This window comes from Taudactylus pleione, unplaced genomic scaffold (assembly GCF_031769625.1).
Source record: "Taudactylus pleione unplaced genomic scaffold, aTauple2 ptg000065l, whole genome shotgun sequence".
NCBI lineage: Eukaryota > Metazoa > Chordata > Amphibia > Anura > Myobatrachidae > Taudactylus > Taudactylus pleione.
Genome location: NW_028284467.1, coordinates 11354567 through 11371040, shown reverse-complemented (window position 1 = coordinate 11371040; position 16474 = coordinate 11354567). Strand labels below are relative to the sequence as shown.

The following is a 16474-nucleotide window of genomic DNA, read 5'->3' as shown; positions in this document are numbered from 1 at the left end:
AGTACAATATAGCACTTAGGGATGTTCTCATATCATGGTGGCATATAGAAGGATCTCTATGGAATGTTTCTAGCACCTTGGCGAATTCATGCCACTAAGAATTCAGGCTGTTCTGTGATGAAGGGGGTTCCTAATAAGCACTAGAAAAGTGCAGATAATAAAGTGGAAATGGATATGTATATATACAGTATATGTTCATTTCTCCTGTAGCACTTTAGTTGTGGACCTGAAGTGCAGTACTGCACAGTGATGATGATGCCTGTTGCTGCTGTTACTTTAAATGTAATAAATAAGGTAATTGTGATTTAGCATAAGATTCATCAGTGAAATATTTTTGGGTCAGGACATGTAGGTTAAACGCACACCATCCAATGGTCTCTCTCTGCAGCTCGCTACGGTGTACAATGGGGCTGTTTGGTTTAGTTACAACGCTAACTCTGGAGCTAATTAAATCTATTTTTTATTTCCCTAATACTGAACTCTATCTCCTAGATTAAAAATGAAGGTTCCCAGAACTGCCTGGATGTTGGAGAAAACAACCATGGAGGGAAGCCACTGATCATGTACCCATGTCATGGGATGGGAGGAAACCAGGTACTCACAACTGACAAAAGTAAATGTATCTGTCACGAGCCCCAGGCTAATGCATATTGTGGATGAAAGTAGATATATAAGGAGTGTACGCTGATCTCTATCAAAAACTCCTTTAAGAGAAAGTAAAACGTTTTTTTTCCATAGACATTGCTCTTATTGTTATTTGTTATTAAATAATTTTATATAAATACACCGGCCCCTCTTACTGCTCCCACTTACCCCTCTCCTTCCTTTTCTCACTACCCCCCCTCCTTTTTCTATCCTTTGTTGTTTATTCTCCACCAATCCTCACTCCCCATCTCTTTCTTACACCCTATTTCTTACCCCCTCCCTTCACCCCTACAGTACCTCCATTTTCCTCCTACTCTCTCACCTCTTTTCTCTCCCCTCACCACACTCCTCCATTATTCAGTGGGTGCACAGTGCCCTAAAACTTCAGAACATGGAGGATAGTGGCACCTAGGGAAATATCAGGGGGTTGGGAACAAAGAATCTGGGTTTGGGTCACTCTGGGGACCAGGATTGCCGGGGATGTGAAACCACTCTCCTAAAAAGTGGAAGTTTAAGTCCCCCTCAACCGGTGATGTTTTATGTAGGGAGCACAGTGAAACGTGGCCGTGGACTCTCGCTGAGATGCATCAATTGACTTAAGCTGGATACACATGTATAGATTTTCTGTCCAACCATCCAACTAGATGATTGGTTGGAATGAAAATCTGATAATGTATGGGAGTAAATGATGATCAGCAATTTGCTCCTAAATGCCAGAAAAGAGATGAAAATGGACGTCAGACAAGTTTGTTGAATGTTTGATCTAAACAATTTGTTCAAACAACAGTTTTTGGCCATTTTCCGGCAATTGGAAGCAAATTGCTGATTGTCATTTGCTTTCATACCTTACCAGATTTTCATTTCAACCAATCAACTAGTTGGATGGTTGAACAGAAAATCTTTACGTGTGTATGCACCTTTAGGGCTTGATTGAGAGATGGACGCTAATGTGATCGCAGTTGCAATTTTTCTTACGCGATGCAGCTGCGAAAATATGCTAATAGTTACAAAGCTTACCCGAGCATAAGTACGCCCACCGGTGCCTTTTCATGTGCGTATGACATTGCATACCTGCTAAATATCGATAACATCGACGCACATCGAACAGCCATCTTGCCCTTGCAGGAGGTCTTACCAGCCACAGACTCTGCAGTTCTCGCTCTCCTACTGAGTAGGAGATTGAAAGAAAGGAATTATTGCACGCCCCTGTATCAGCATTTAAATGGACACACACGCCTGCATTCTATTGATGACCCTCCCCCCCCCCCCCCAACGCTGACAGCCTGTCACTCACTTAGTGATGGATTCCACTGTGCGTCCATAATCGCAATGTGATCGCTGCGTACGCGCATTATGGCTTATAAGAATGCGCGATGGCAAACAATCGCTCGGTCTGTGGACATAATCGCCATTGCGTCCATCTTTGAATCAGGCCCTTAGTGTCCAGGTGGTCTCCCAATATTCTGAGTGTCACCTGGACATTCTGGAAAGGCAGATATGCTTAGTTGTGTACTCAGGTCCAGCTCTTCCTCTATGGCAAAATTATTTTTTACCTATTATATTTCAGTATCTTACCAGTTTGTTTCATATTTGCTGTAAGAAGCTACATGTATTATGTGTCGCACAGTAAATATACTAAAGCTGGGTACACACTGATAGATATATCGCCCGTTCGTTTGAACGGCTGATGTATCTATAGTGCATCGCTGGGTGTATACAGCGATATGTCTAAGAACAACGTCATTCAGACATATCCGATCTGCTGTGCAGCACAGCCGATGGCCAATATATCTGTCATCTGCTGGTGTGTACGCGCGACCCACCGATCGCCTGTACAGGGACCCGGCGGTGATTGACAGCTCAACTGGGCGGGCGATTTAAATGCCCGCCCAGTTGGGCGGGTGATTTAAATGCCTGCCCAATTGAGCTGTCAAGCCCTGCACATCGGGCAGACTAATTGCTATACACTTACCAATTGTCAGATAGGTCGACCTAGTGTGTACCCAGCTTAATACATACTGTAAAAGCATATTACAGATGTCCTCTTATTTCTGTGTTGCAGCCACACCAAACAGCTCCTCATGGCATGACAGGTCCTGTGAGACTCTGCTAGCGTTGGGCATCTTTTTAGCGTCTGTATTTTCAAAAAATGCTTAAAGTTGTGATGCGACTAGGACACGCAAAGACTGCGCTGATTTGATATTTAACACTTGTATATCTGTGTGCGACTGAGTCTTTGAATCTGTATACGAAGTACTATGATGCAGTGGCCGCGGCTTTCTTCTGCGCCACGTTCCATTGTGCGTCGTATACTGACTCAGTCGCACACAGATATACAAGTGTCACATATGAAATTAATCAGTGCAGTCTCCTGGTGTGTCCTAGGTGCATCATATTGCGACTGTGAAACATTTTCAGCAAAAAAGGACGCCCAATGCTAGCAGAGTTGCTCCGGACTGGGCGGCTCACTCACGACAGGCATTTTGCGCTGCATGGTGTATTAAGGCTAGATGTATAAGGACACATTTGTACTTTTATTTCTTAAATTATTTTGGCAACAGTGACACCTGCAGACTACTAGAAGTATTACCCAGCATATGGTTGAAATTAACAAAAAAAAAAACAAATACGTTTACAAATAATACTTTACACAAAAAATAACTTTTTATTTTATGGTTCTTGTCCTTTCAACGCTTACATTTAGGCACCAGGATTTTCATAACATAATGAGTACAATGTTTGTTTTTGCAGTACTTTGAATATACCACACAAAAGGAACTCCGTCATAATATAGGGAAGCAACTGTGTTTGAGTTCCAAATACAGCCCAGGCCAGGTGGAGCTCCGAGAGTGCCAGTACAAGGGAAAAGGGACAATGGTTCCTGGAAATGAAGAGTGGCAGTTTACAAAGGTACAGCATAGCACCTCCTCACAGCATGCACCTGCAGCAGGTGCTGACGGTAGTAACTAGCATGATACATATACAGATCTCTTAGCATTTACTTTGATCATATTCTTTGTAATTGTTGTGGCTGTAAAATCTTTGAAGGGCAGAATACACCGAACATAATAATTGGCACAGTAAAAACACTGAAAAAGACAAAATTTGGAGCTCGCACAGGATAAACATAGTGTTAATAACTTAGAGATATAATAATTCTAACTACAGTAGGGATGTATACATTGTCAAAACAAACTTGAGGTAGTAATAATCACCATATGTTGTGTATAAAATAAATAGTGGGTTGGTGGTGCTCCCCTGAGTCAGAGAGTCAAGTAAATATTGAGAGATAGAAAAGCAGACTCGTTGTTGGGGGCACTCTTATAAGGCGGTACAGGATTCTGAGTTATGTTAAAATATAACCTTTATTTTAGAACCTATGAAATATGGAGGATTTGAGATAATCCAAAGAGTAATACATATACAAGGATAATGCAAATATTACACAAACAATAAACATATAACACACATTGCATAAGTGAGTATGCAGACTCCTATATAAGTGGTAAGAAAAAGATGTGAAATTCGCTTTTTAATATATATCAATACATGATTCACTATTACAAGTGAGTCACATAAAATAAGAGATTTCCGTACTCAGTGAAAGTAAATGACTATTGACGAATGTGTGGACATTTTTTTTTTTTCTTTACATGCCTGTAATTGATATATGATAAATAAAGTTAATAAAAACCTAATTGGTTTAGATAATAAAATCAGCAACAATGTTGCTGTGTAGTCCCCACTGTTATGTTGCTTGCATAAAGGATCTTCGCACTAACAGAGTATTTTAGCACAGTAACAGTACAGTCATATTAAAGTCAGCATTGCCCAACACTGGAATAGAAGAAACATGTAATATCAGTGTATTGTAGTAATTGTCAGAGGCATATGTGACATGCATATAAACATGATCTCAAGCTATGGTGCTAGCTGTTTATAAGAAGATTATCTCTCACTGTCCCAAAATTCATACAGTGATAATCATTTCATGCGTGAAAAAAAGGGGAAAAAAAATTGATATCACATTAATATATATCAGGCAGATGCACACATAGGAGTGATTGTAACCAAATATATCACTTGTAATATGTTTCCACAATGTCACCTGAGGGCAGGGGCGCCAAAAGGGGGGGGGGGGGGGCGGGTACAGATTACCCTGGCCCGGGCTTCCTGAGGGGCCCGACGGGGTCCGGGTCCGGCGCCGCTCCCCCCCTCACAGCAGCCCAGCTGCTCACAGGCGCCGCTTCCCCCCTCACAGCAGCAGCCACAGCAGTCTCCTATGCCTGTGCGGGGGAGCGATCACAGTGATCGTGCCCCCCTGGCTTTGCACCGGGCTGAGGGGGCTCAGAGCGCCCTCCCCTCCCCAGCGTGCAGCGGCACTGGAAATCTTTTTTGTTTGTTTTTCGGCAAGGGGGCGTGGCCGCGCCTCCCGCGATTAGGCCACGCCCCATATTCCCGGGACCTGCCACGGCTCTTGGCGGGTTTGCCTGAGGGAAATATATTTGTTCTAGAGATCTCAATGCGGATTAAATAGCATATATCCAATTGGAGATAAATATTAAAGGTGCCCAGATAGGGTCCTCGCTACCTCTATTGATTCTTTGGCATATGAAAAATAGAGGACAATGGATGAGAGGGCAGAGAGAGCCACTGGTAGGAAGAAAGTGAATGCGCTTCTGCTTTCTAACCGCACAGAGTATGTTCTATTCTGATGTCAGAACTAACATTGCAGAACAAAAACCACAAACGGCAGGCTGATGAGCGAGTGCTAGAGGTTACATGGAGTAAGAGTAAAGAATGCGGTCACATGATGATAATATACACCTTTTTTGCACATAAACAAGTTACCCTAATGGTAATAAAGTAAAAGATACTAGCAATGTCTGAGTCCTGTGAGTAAATGGGACAGCGTCTGAATAGACGGGATAGGAGACTGCAAACGGCTGTAGTGTCCAACTGTGAACAGCGGCTAAAAGCTGTGCATGAAATCCTGCATACAGTCTAGAGAGAGGGTGCCCGGCCAGCTGTATCACAAGTCCCGGAATGATGATGTACGTTTCGCCATGGTGGAGGCTTGATCACATCGGTAGTGTGTCAGTCTGAGAACAAGGTATTTAAGTCCTAAATAATTAGGACAACAGCTGATTAGATTAACGTCTCATCAGCTGCAGAGGGATAGTGTGTACACACAAGGTTAGTAAACCTCTATACTCATGTATCAATTAGATTGTGAGAAACTATCTGTTTTCAGGACATTGGTTCTTATTCGTAATAGGTTATTAAATGATGAATAAGCAAAAGTGAAAAAAGAAGGGGATCCTGGACATTTGCTTAAAAAGGAATATATAAATAAATATATAATATACATTTTTTTTTATCTAATATAGAATTATTCGATAAGGGTATGATATGAGACTAAACTGGAAAAGTTAGTGTATGCACCCAGTATACTCTAATCCCAGAAACCCCAGTTTATACAGTTGGTAGAAAAATCTCTAATGTATAACTGGAAGTCATCAGAAAATGGGGGCAGTGAATCCAAATAGTGGTAGCTGCTAGGTCCGCTTAAGAGATAAGGGGGAAGAAAGTATAATTGTCCGTGGGCAATTGAATACCTTAATACCTTGAGATCATGTTTATATGCATGTCACATATGCCTCTGACAATTACTACAATACACTGATGATATTACATGTTTTTTCCATTCCAGTGTTGGGCAATGCTGACTCTTTAATATGACTGTACTGTTACTGTGCTAAAATACTCTGTTATTGCTAAGATCCTTTATGCAAGCAACATGACGGTGGGGACTACACAGCAACATTGTTGCTGATTTTATGATCTAAACCAATTAGGTTTTTATTAACTTTATTTATCATATATCAATTACAGGCATGTAAAGAAAAAAAAAATTCCACTCACTCAGTGAAAGTAAATGACTATCTGCGAATAAGGAAATCTCTTCTTTTATATGACTCACTTGTAATAGTGAATCATGTATTGATATATATTAAAAAGCGAATTTCACATATTTTTCTTCCCACTTACACTACCGTTCAAAAGTTTGGGGTCACCCACACCATTTTGTGTTTTACATGAAAACTGACTTTTATTTATCAAATGAGTTGCAAAATGAATAGAACATATAGTCAAGATATTGGCAAGGTTAGAAATAATGTTTTTTATTTGAAATAATAATTTTCTCCTTCAAACTTTGCTTTCGTCAAAGACTGCTCATTTTGCAGCAATTACAGAATTGCAGACCTTTGGCATTCTAGCTGTTAATTTGTTGAGGTAATCTGAAGAAATTTGGCTTGATGGGCACTTCTTGCGTACCATACGGTCAAGCTGCTCCCACAACAGCTCAATGGGGTTGAGATCTGGTGACTGCGCTGGCCACTCCATTACAGACAGAATACCAGCTGCCTGCTTCTTCCCTAAATAGTTCTTGCATAATTTGGAGGTGTGCTTTGGGTCATTGTCCTGTTGGAGGAGGAAATTGGCTCCAATCAAGCGCTATCCACAGGGTACGGCATGGTGTTGCAAAATGGAGTGATAGCCTTCCTTATTCAAAATCCCTTTTACCTTGTACAAATCTCCCACTTTACCAGCACCAAAGCAGCCCCAGACCATCACATTACCTCCACCATGCCTGATAGATGGCATCAGGCACTCTTCTAGCATCTTTTCACTTGTTCTGCGTCTCACAAATGTTCTTCTGTGTGATCCAAGCACCTCAAACTTTGGAAAAAAGTGTTATGGACAGACGAATCAATCTTCCTCTGTCCAATGTCTGTGTTCTTTTCCACATTTTAATCTTTTCCTTTTATTGGCCAGTCTCAGATATGGCTTTTTCTTTGCCACTCTGCCTAGAAGGCCAGCATCCCAGAGTCGCCTCTTCACTGTAGACGTTGACACTGGCATTTTGCAGCTACCATTTAATGAAGCTCCCAGTTGAGGACTTGTGAGGCGTCTATTTCTCAAACTATAGACTCTAATGTACTTGTCGTCTTGCACAGTTGTGCAGCAGGGCCTCCCACTTCTCTTTTTACTCTGGTTAGAGCCTTTTTGTGCTGTTCTCTGAAGGGAGTAGTACACACCGTTGTAGGAAATGTTCAGTTTCTTGGCAACCTCACATGGAATAGCCTTCATTTCTAAGAACAAGAATAGACTGTCGAGTTTCACATGAAAGTTCTCTTTTTCTGGCCATTTTGAGAGTATAATCGAACTCACAAAACTGATGTTCCAAATACTCAACTAGCTCAAAGGAAGGCCAGTTTTATAGCTTCTCTAACAAGCAAACCTGTTTTCAGCTGTGCTAACATAATTGCACAAGGGTTTTCTAATCATCCATTAGTCTTCTAACGCGCTTAGCAAACACAATGTACCATTGGAACACTGAAGTCATGGATGCTGGAAATGGGCCTCTATACACCTATGTAGATATTCCTTTAAAAACCAGACGTTTGCAGCTAGTATAGTCATTTACCACATTAACAAAGTATAGAGTGTATTTCAGATTAATTTAATGTTATCTTCATTGAAAAAAAGTGTTTTTCTTTAAAAAATAAGGACATTTCTAAGTGGCCTCAAACTTTTAAACGTTAGTGTGTATATAGGAGTCTGCATACTCGCTTATGTAATGTGTGTTATATGTTTATTGTTTATGTAATATTTACATTATCCTTGTATATGTATTACTCTTTGGATTATCTCAAATCCTACATATTTTATAGGTTCTAAAATAAAATAAAGGTTATATTTTAACTAGGGGTGTGCACCGGCCACTTTTCGTGTTTTGTGTTTTGGTTTTGGATCTGGATCTTTCTTCGTGTTTTGGATCTGGATTGGTTATGCCAAAACCACCCTTCCGTGTTTTGGGTTCTGGGTTTTGTGTTTTGGATCTGTATTTTTTTGAAAAAAAGCATAAAAACAGCTAAAATCACAGAATTTGTAGGTTTTTCTGCTCCTATGCTATTATTAACCTCAATAACCTTAATTTCCACTCATTTCCAGTCTATTCTGAACACCTCACATCTCACAATAGTGTTTTTATGTCCAAAAGGTTGCACCGAGGTAGCTGGATGACTATGCTAAGCGACACGAGTGGGCGGCACAAACACGTGACCCATCTAGGAGTGACACTGCAGTGGCAGACAGGATGGCAGTTAGAAAAACTAGGCCCCAAACTGTACATAATGCAAAGAAAAAAAAGAGGTGCAAGATGGAATTGTCCTTGGGCCCTCCCACCCACCCTTATGTTGTATAAACAGGACATGCACACTTTAACAAATCAATCATTTCAGCGCCAGGGTCTGCCACACAACTGTGGCTGAAATGATTGGTTCGTTTGGGCCCCCACAAAACAAGCTGGCAATTAATGTGTCCCTGCACAAACTGGCTCTACGGAGGCAAGATGTCATCCTCATCCACCGATTCCTCACCCTCTTCAGTGTGTACATCCTCATCCTCACAAAGTATTAACTCGTCCCCACTTGAATCCACCACCACAGGTCCCTCTGTACGTTCTGGAGGCTGGTCTCCCTGGAAGAGCTGATAATTCATTTTGATGAACATCATCTTCTCCACATTCTGTGGAAGCAACCTCCTACGCCTTTCGCTGACAAGGTTCCCGGCTGCACTAAACACTCTTTCGGAGTACACACTGGAGGGGGGGCAACTCAGGTAAAATAGAGCCAGTTTGTACAGGGGCCTCCAAATTGCCTCTTTTTCCTGCCAGTACAGGTATGGACTGTCTGACATGCCTACTTGGATGCTGTCACCGATGTAATCCTCCACCATTCTGTCAATGGTGACAGTATCATATGCAGTGACAGTAGACATGTCAGAAATTGTTGCCAGGTCCTTCAGTCCGGACCAGATGTCCAAACTTGGTCCTGCCTGCCCTGCATCACCGCCAGCGGGTTGCTTAAGATAACGAAGTTTTTTCCTGGCAGCCCCAGTTGCGGGAGAAAATGAAGAAGGAGCCGTTGACGTGTCACGTTCCGCTTCAGCTGACAGTGTGTTCACCAGCAGGTCTTTGCACCTCTACAGGCTTGTGTCGGCCGGAAAGAGAGACACCACATAGGCTTTAAACCTAGGATCGAGCACGGTGGCCAAAATGTAGTGGTCTGATTTCAACAGATTGACCACCCTGGAAACCTGGCAAAGCGAATGAAGGGCTTCATCCACAAGTCCCACATGCCGAGCGGAATCGCTCCGTCTTCGCTCCTCCTTCACTTTCTCCAGCTGCTTCTACAAAAGCCTGATGAGGGGAATGACCTGACTCAAGCTGGCAGTGTCTGAACTGACTTCACGTGTGGCAAGTTCGAAGGGCTGGAGAACCTTGCACAACACGGAAATCATTCTCCACTGCACTTGAGTCAGGTGCATACACCCTCCTTTGCCTATGTCATAGGTGGATGTATAGGCTTGTATGGCCTTTTGCTGCTCCTCCATCCTCTAAAGCATATAGAGGGTTGAGTTCCACCGCGTCACAACCTCTTGCTTCAGGTGATGGCGGGGCAGGTTCAAGAGTGTTTGCTGGCGCTCCAGTCTTCGGCACGCAGTCGCTGAATGGCGAAAGTGGCCAGAAATTTTTCGGCCCACCCAAAGCGTCTCCTGCACGCCCCTGTCGCTTTTCAGAAAATTCTGCACCACCAAGTTTATTGTGTGAGCAAAACATGGGACGTGCTGGAATTTGCCCAGATGTAATGCCCGCACAATATTGGTGGCGTTGTCAGATATCACAAATCCCCAGGAGAGTCTATGTGGGGTAAGCCACTGGGCGATGATTTCCCTCAGTTTCTCTAAGAGGTTGTCGGCGGTGTGCCTCTTACTGAAACCGGTGATACACAGCGTAGCCTGCCTTGTAACGAGCTGGCGTTTCTGAGATGCTGCTACTGGTGACGCTGCTGCTGTTGCTGCGTAAGGTGATACATCTACCCAGTGGGCTGTCACAGTCATATAGTCCTTAGTCTGCCCTGTTCCACTTGTCCACATGTCCGTGGCTAAGTGGACATTGTGTACAACGGCATTTTTCAGGACACTGAGGATGTTCCTAGGTGGTTGACGTCCCTACCCCTACTTATTTCACCTTTACATATGGTACATATGGCAAGACAGTTGTTGTCCGGATTTGGATAGAAATATTGCCAGACCAAAGAGGTGGAATGTTTGGTCTTCTGCCCAGGCATGACCGTGATGGGCTTTTTCATCCCACGGACAACAACTGTCTCCCCCGGAGCCTGATTTAAACAAACCACATCACCATCAGAATCCTCCTCGCCAACTTCCTCCTCAGTGCCAGCTACACCAGTATCCTCATCCTGTTGTACTTCAACAGTGACATCTTCAATTTGCATATCAGCAAGTGGACTGTGGGTGCTCCTTTCAGCACTTGCAGGGGGCGTGCAAATGGTGGAAAGAGCCACCTCTTCCCGTCCAGTGCTGGGAAGGTCAGGCATCGCAACCACCACCACACTTGGACTCTCCTTGGGGATTTGTGATATCTTCTTAGAAAGCACAGTTCTTCGCTGTGCTTTTGCCAGCTTAACTCTTTTGATTTTTTTAGTGGGAGGAAGGCTTCCATCGTCATGTGAAGCTGAACCACTAGTCATGAACATACTAGGGATCGACCTTAGCCGTTCCTTGCCACTCCGTGTCGTAAATGGCATATTGGCAAGTTTACGTTTCTCTTCAGCTGATTTAAATGTCTTTTTCAAGGTCATTTTCCTGAACTTTGCCATTTGGGATTGTATGTGCCCTCTACTATGACATTGGGCATCGGCCTTGGCAGACGACGTTGATGGCATGTTATCGTCTATGTCATGACTAGTGGCAGCAGCTTCAGCACTAGGAGGAAGTGGTTCTTGATCTTTCTCTATTTTATTTTTATCGGAGAAAGTTTGGTCCTCCATTTATGTTATATCGATTTGATATATACGTGCGGCTAAACACAGAAAATAATTTTTTTTTTTGTTTGGACTGGAGTGTACTTTCGGGGGTTACAGCACCCTTAACGGTCAAGCCAGCCGGCCCTTTACTTATGACACAGGCGCACGCTTGGCACTACTTTGTTGATGCACGTGCGGCTACTGCGCACACAATTCACAAACACAGAAAATAATTTTTTTTTTGGTTTGGACTGGAGTGTACTTTTGGGGGTTACAGCACCCTTTAACGGTCAAGCCAGCCGGCCCTTTACTTATGACACAGGCGCACGCTTGGCACTACTTTGTTGATGCACGTGCGGCTACTGCGCACACAATTCACAAACACAGAAAATATTTTTTTTTTTGGTTTGGACTGGAGTGTACTTTCGGGGGTTACAGCACCCTTTAACGGTCAAGCCAGCCGGCCCTTTACTTATGACACAGGCGCACGCTTGGCACTACTTTGTTGATGCACGTGCGGCTACTGCGCACACAATTCACAAACACAGAAAATAATTTTTTTTTAGCACTTGGGGGGAGCACCCCTGATGGACAGAGCACCCCCTGGACAACACTACAGCACCCCTTTAGGACTGGGACACTGCACAGGACTTTGGAGTGGACACAGCCCCTATGGAGAACTGACTGCACAACACAGTCCAGCCAGCCCCTATGGACTTTGAAGTAGTGGACACAGCCCCTATTAACAACAGCAGCACAGCACAACACAGCCAGCCCCTATGGACTTTGAAGTAGTGGACAACAGCAGCACTACACTACACTACACTACACAGCCCTAACTCCCACCCTCCCTCTTCACTGTCCACAGCCGAGTGAGAAAATGGCGCCGGCGCGGGTACCTTATATAGGATCTAAAACCCGCGAGACTCGGAAGGCGGGATGATGACGTTTTGCCTCGATTTCAGATCCGAGTCAGGCGGGAAAAGTCGAGCCTGACTCGGATCGGACTCGGATCGGGGGGGCTCGGGGGGGTTCGGATTTCAGAAATCCGAACCCGCTCACCCCTAATTTTAACATAACTCAGAATCCTGTACCGCCTTCTAAGAGTGCCCCCAACAACGAGTCTTCTATTCTCTTTCTCAATATTTACAATAAAAACACTGCCAGAAGGGAAATAGTTTAAATAATACCATACAACACTAATTTATATGTAATACTGGCCAACCACCGCAGGTCTGGGTAGCCAGATGGCTAAAGCACACAGCCGGGGAGTACTCAGGACTAATGGTCATCTCTGATAAAGTATCAATAGTAAGTTGGTCGATGATTACATAACCAAGTTTAATGTGGTCGTCGTCCAGCTGCATATACCAACGGTCCTGACTAATAACTGATATTGCTCAAATCTGACAGAAAATCTGACCGTGTGTATGCACCATAACAATTTTAAATATCATTCATATCTGACAGAAAATCTAACATGTGAGCCTATAACAATGATCGATGCGCGTTCCCGATTGTCAGATAACGTTATCTGACATCTGATGTGTTTGCAGGCAGATTTGGTCGATTTTCATTCATTTTAATACAGTCTGAAATCATTCAAACGTTCAAATTGTTTGTAAAATTGTTCAAATCGTTGGTAAAAATCGTTCAATCGATCATTGTTCATCTGATATATCTGACCGTGTGTATGCACCAATTGATCTCACTATGATATTTATAAGGTTTGGCTGTATGCTACCAGTTAATTAGGTCTAAAATAGTATTTGCCTGTCATAAGTACAGTGTGCTATAGGTAGCCTAAAAATTCTCACACTTAGGACTTATGGTACTTCCAGACTCGCTGATTTTTGTTTGCAGCACCATAGGGCTGCGTACAAATAATAAACGCAAGTCCGGGAAGAGTTTGGCTTGCAAGGTTGGCGAGTTGCGGTGCCGCTGGCAACATTTTTACTCTGTTGCAATAACCAATTGCCCCCTTTGCACTTAATCGGATCAACCCCTATGAGATGGTTCACATTGTATCTATAAGTGTCTTTAAGATGATGGTAAGGCTGACTTAAGGCTGACTGCAGTGTCCCTTCAATGAGATTAATTACACCAAGTCTAGGTGTTAGGAAAATATCTCCTTCCACATTGCCCTATTTATCTTCATTCTGATGAGCTTATGACATTTTAAGCATCTGTATTTGTGAATGTTATCAGTAGCTCTTTTGTAGAAGCCAACTTGGGCTTGATTCTGAGTCTGATGTACTGCAAGTCTAAATGCAGACACACCTAGCGATTTAAGCAAACTGCACGTGTGCTGCACCTTGAGAGAACCTTCATAACACAGCCCGGTTCTCACTGATTGTGACATGGGAATTTGTGTGTGCCAACTGGGTAGCAACTTGCGAACGTCCCCAAGGGTACTGTGTCATGGGGGTGTAGCCAGACGTCTGTGCTATTCTGAGGTGTGTATGATGAAGAGAAGCCTGTTGCAGTGCATCTTATACATCCAGCATGGGCTGGGGTACCTATCCATACTAATGATGATCGATGCATACACAGAAAACACTGGGCGGTGTGACTATACGTATGAAGTCATAGAGAAACTCTCATTACCATAAGGTAATAAACCTAGCTGGCGTGGTCATCCACACATTCGGTTGCTCCGCATTCACTTCAGAATCCGGAACTTTGCATTTTACGTGCAGTGGTGCTTTGTGTTCTTGATCCCTCCTTGGTGTGGGGGGTGTTCAAAATGCACCATCGTTAATGCTCTTTCTCTAGATCCGAGGATTTCGGCTTATAATGATTTGCTGATGGACATGACTTTGCCTTAATGAAAAACAAATAACCAATTTTTATTAAATGGGCACAAATGTTTTGTATTTAAAGTGGTGTCAATAGGAGTACATTTAATAAGGATTTAAACTAGAGTTGTCTTATACAGTAATTGGGTCTATGGATATGAAATGGAACTCTGGATGAACTCAACTTTTATAATTATCCACCAATATGACATGCCAAAAAAGTTCAGATGTATTCCAACATTTCCATTGCAACTTGTGACTTGACAACTTTTTGTTTTTCCCCAGGATCGTTTACTGAAAAACATTGGTTCTAATTTGTGCTTAACATCTCGCGGAGAACATCCATCCACTACAGAGTGCAATCAGGGAGATGTACACCAGCGCTGGGGATTCAGCTAATCCCCATGGACAATGACTGCAATTGAGGGTTCCATCTCTGCAGTGCATTTCCAACCACTGGATCTAACGAGGAACCTGAAGATGAAAATGACCACATCTTAGGTTAATTCAACCGAGGAAACCTTTTACCTTTTTGTCTTCCACTGAAACGTTTACAATTTAGAACAGTGCCTTCACGAAAGAGCCAATATCCAAATGAACACGATTTCCATAAAATATATGAGTAAATGAAGTTGAAGTCTGAAATAAGGCTGAAAAATTTGAAAATTTGGGTGTTAGGATGAACTTGATGGTTGAATGATACAGTATGCTGAGATTTGGACAAGTTTGAATTGCACTAGCTGTGTTCCAACATTACACTACAAGTGTACGTCATACCATTGTTAAGCATGTCCTAAACTTGGAGCGTTGATGAGGTGTCTCTGTGACGTGAAGAGCTGCTATTGTTTGTATGTAGCAATGTTCAAGTCCTAAAGGTAGATATCTAGGGCAGACTAAGGCCATTGTGTATCTTTCCAGCTGGTGCAACAACAAGCCAGAGCATGAAAGTTTTTTTATAATGAGCTTTACTTTCACAGCAGCTACAAGTTGGTTAGGTCTGTTCTAAAGCATAGCGATATGTCCCTCTGAAAGCACTGTGGAGTGGAGGGGTTCCGCATTGGACCACTGTATACCGTCTCTGCCTTAGATATGCTAAGACAGTCTTTCTCAGATAAAATGGCATTGGTGACGTCAGTGTACGATTCTTTCTGTGGGACAAGCACAAATTCTAACCACAATAATGCTGCAAGGCCATTTGTACAAACAGGAACTTACTGGGATCTGCTGGGAGGACTCCGTCTGCATTTGCCACCAAAAAGCATCTGTCTCACTTTATAAAGCCACTTTATGAGTCACCAGGATTTGTTTCCAGTACCTTTTATATTTAATAGTGCATGGATATCAAAATGGCCATCTGCGGGAAAGATGATTCTAGATGTTTGTGTCCGCTGACTTTTTGAAAATCTGCCTACAGTCTGTATTTGTATGCAAGGGCTTTTGAATGATTTTATGTTGGGGGGGGGGGGGGCAACATAAAATCATTCCGGCGCCACCCCTGCCCTCTCCCCTTTCTTCCCCTCCTCTCCCTCTTACCTAAGCGGCAGCCGTGGACTGGCAGGAGCTGTGCTTTATAGTAATAGGCTGCACGGTCCCTGCACCGCAAGGAAGAGGAAGTGTAATGTGCGGTGTTATAACTTAAAAACCGCACATTACACCTCCTTCTCCATGCGGTGCAGGAGCCGTGCAGCCTATTACTATAAAGCCCAGCCCCTGACAGTCCACGGTCGCTGCTCCTTTGAAATGTTTGAGCCGCCCCCTTGCCCCCCGTTTCGACGCCCATGTTTGTCTTAACTGGTCTAACTCTACAGTGTGTGTAAGTAAAACATATGAAAACGGCTCCATTAAACTGATGGCGTAATGTTTTAGTAGGAAAGCTCTTTCATTGTAGTTCCCTGAAATTGTTATTTCATTTTAACCAAATTGGTGAATAAGCTGTGATTGCTCTGAAGTGCATCTATCAAATACACAGATCAGAGCCATTCAGTTTGTGGACTAAAGCAATGTTCATGTGGTTGTAGCCAACCAATTCACTAGTCATATATATTAGGTCATAAAGTGCCTCAGTGAGGTCACTGGTTCCTAATGAATTGATAGGATGCAATTTCAGTACTACTGGACCAGTTAACAAAATGG

General features: G+C 43.1%; 1 protein-coding gene across 3 annotated transcripts in view; it reads left to right on the top strand.

Moving 5' to 3' along the window:
• GALNT6 (polypeptide N-acetylgalactosaminyltransferase 6) overlaps nucleotides 1–15910 on the top strand; it is an 82286-nt gene extending 66376 nt beyond the window's left edge. For all 3 annotated transcript variants that reach the window (XM_088466354.1, XM_088466346.1, XM_088466359.1), the window contains exons 9-11: nucleotides 493–594; nucleotides 3397–3555; nucleotides 14627–15910. In XM_088466354.1, the coding sequence (XP_088322480.1) occupies nucleotides 493–594; nucleotides 3397–3555; nucleotides 14627–14740 (375 nt within the window). In that variant the 3' untranslated portion in view covers nucleotides 14741–15910. The remainder of the gene's footprint in view (nucleotides 1–492; nucleotides 595–3396; nucleotides 3556–14626) is intronic.
• Nucleotides 15911–16474: the final 564 nt, after the last annotated feature.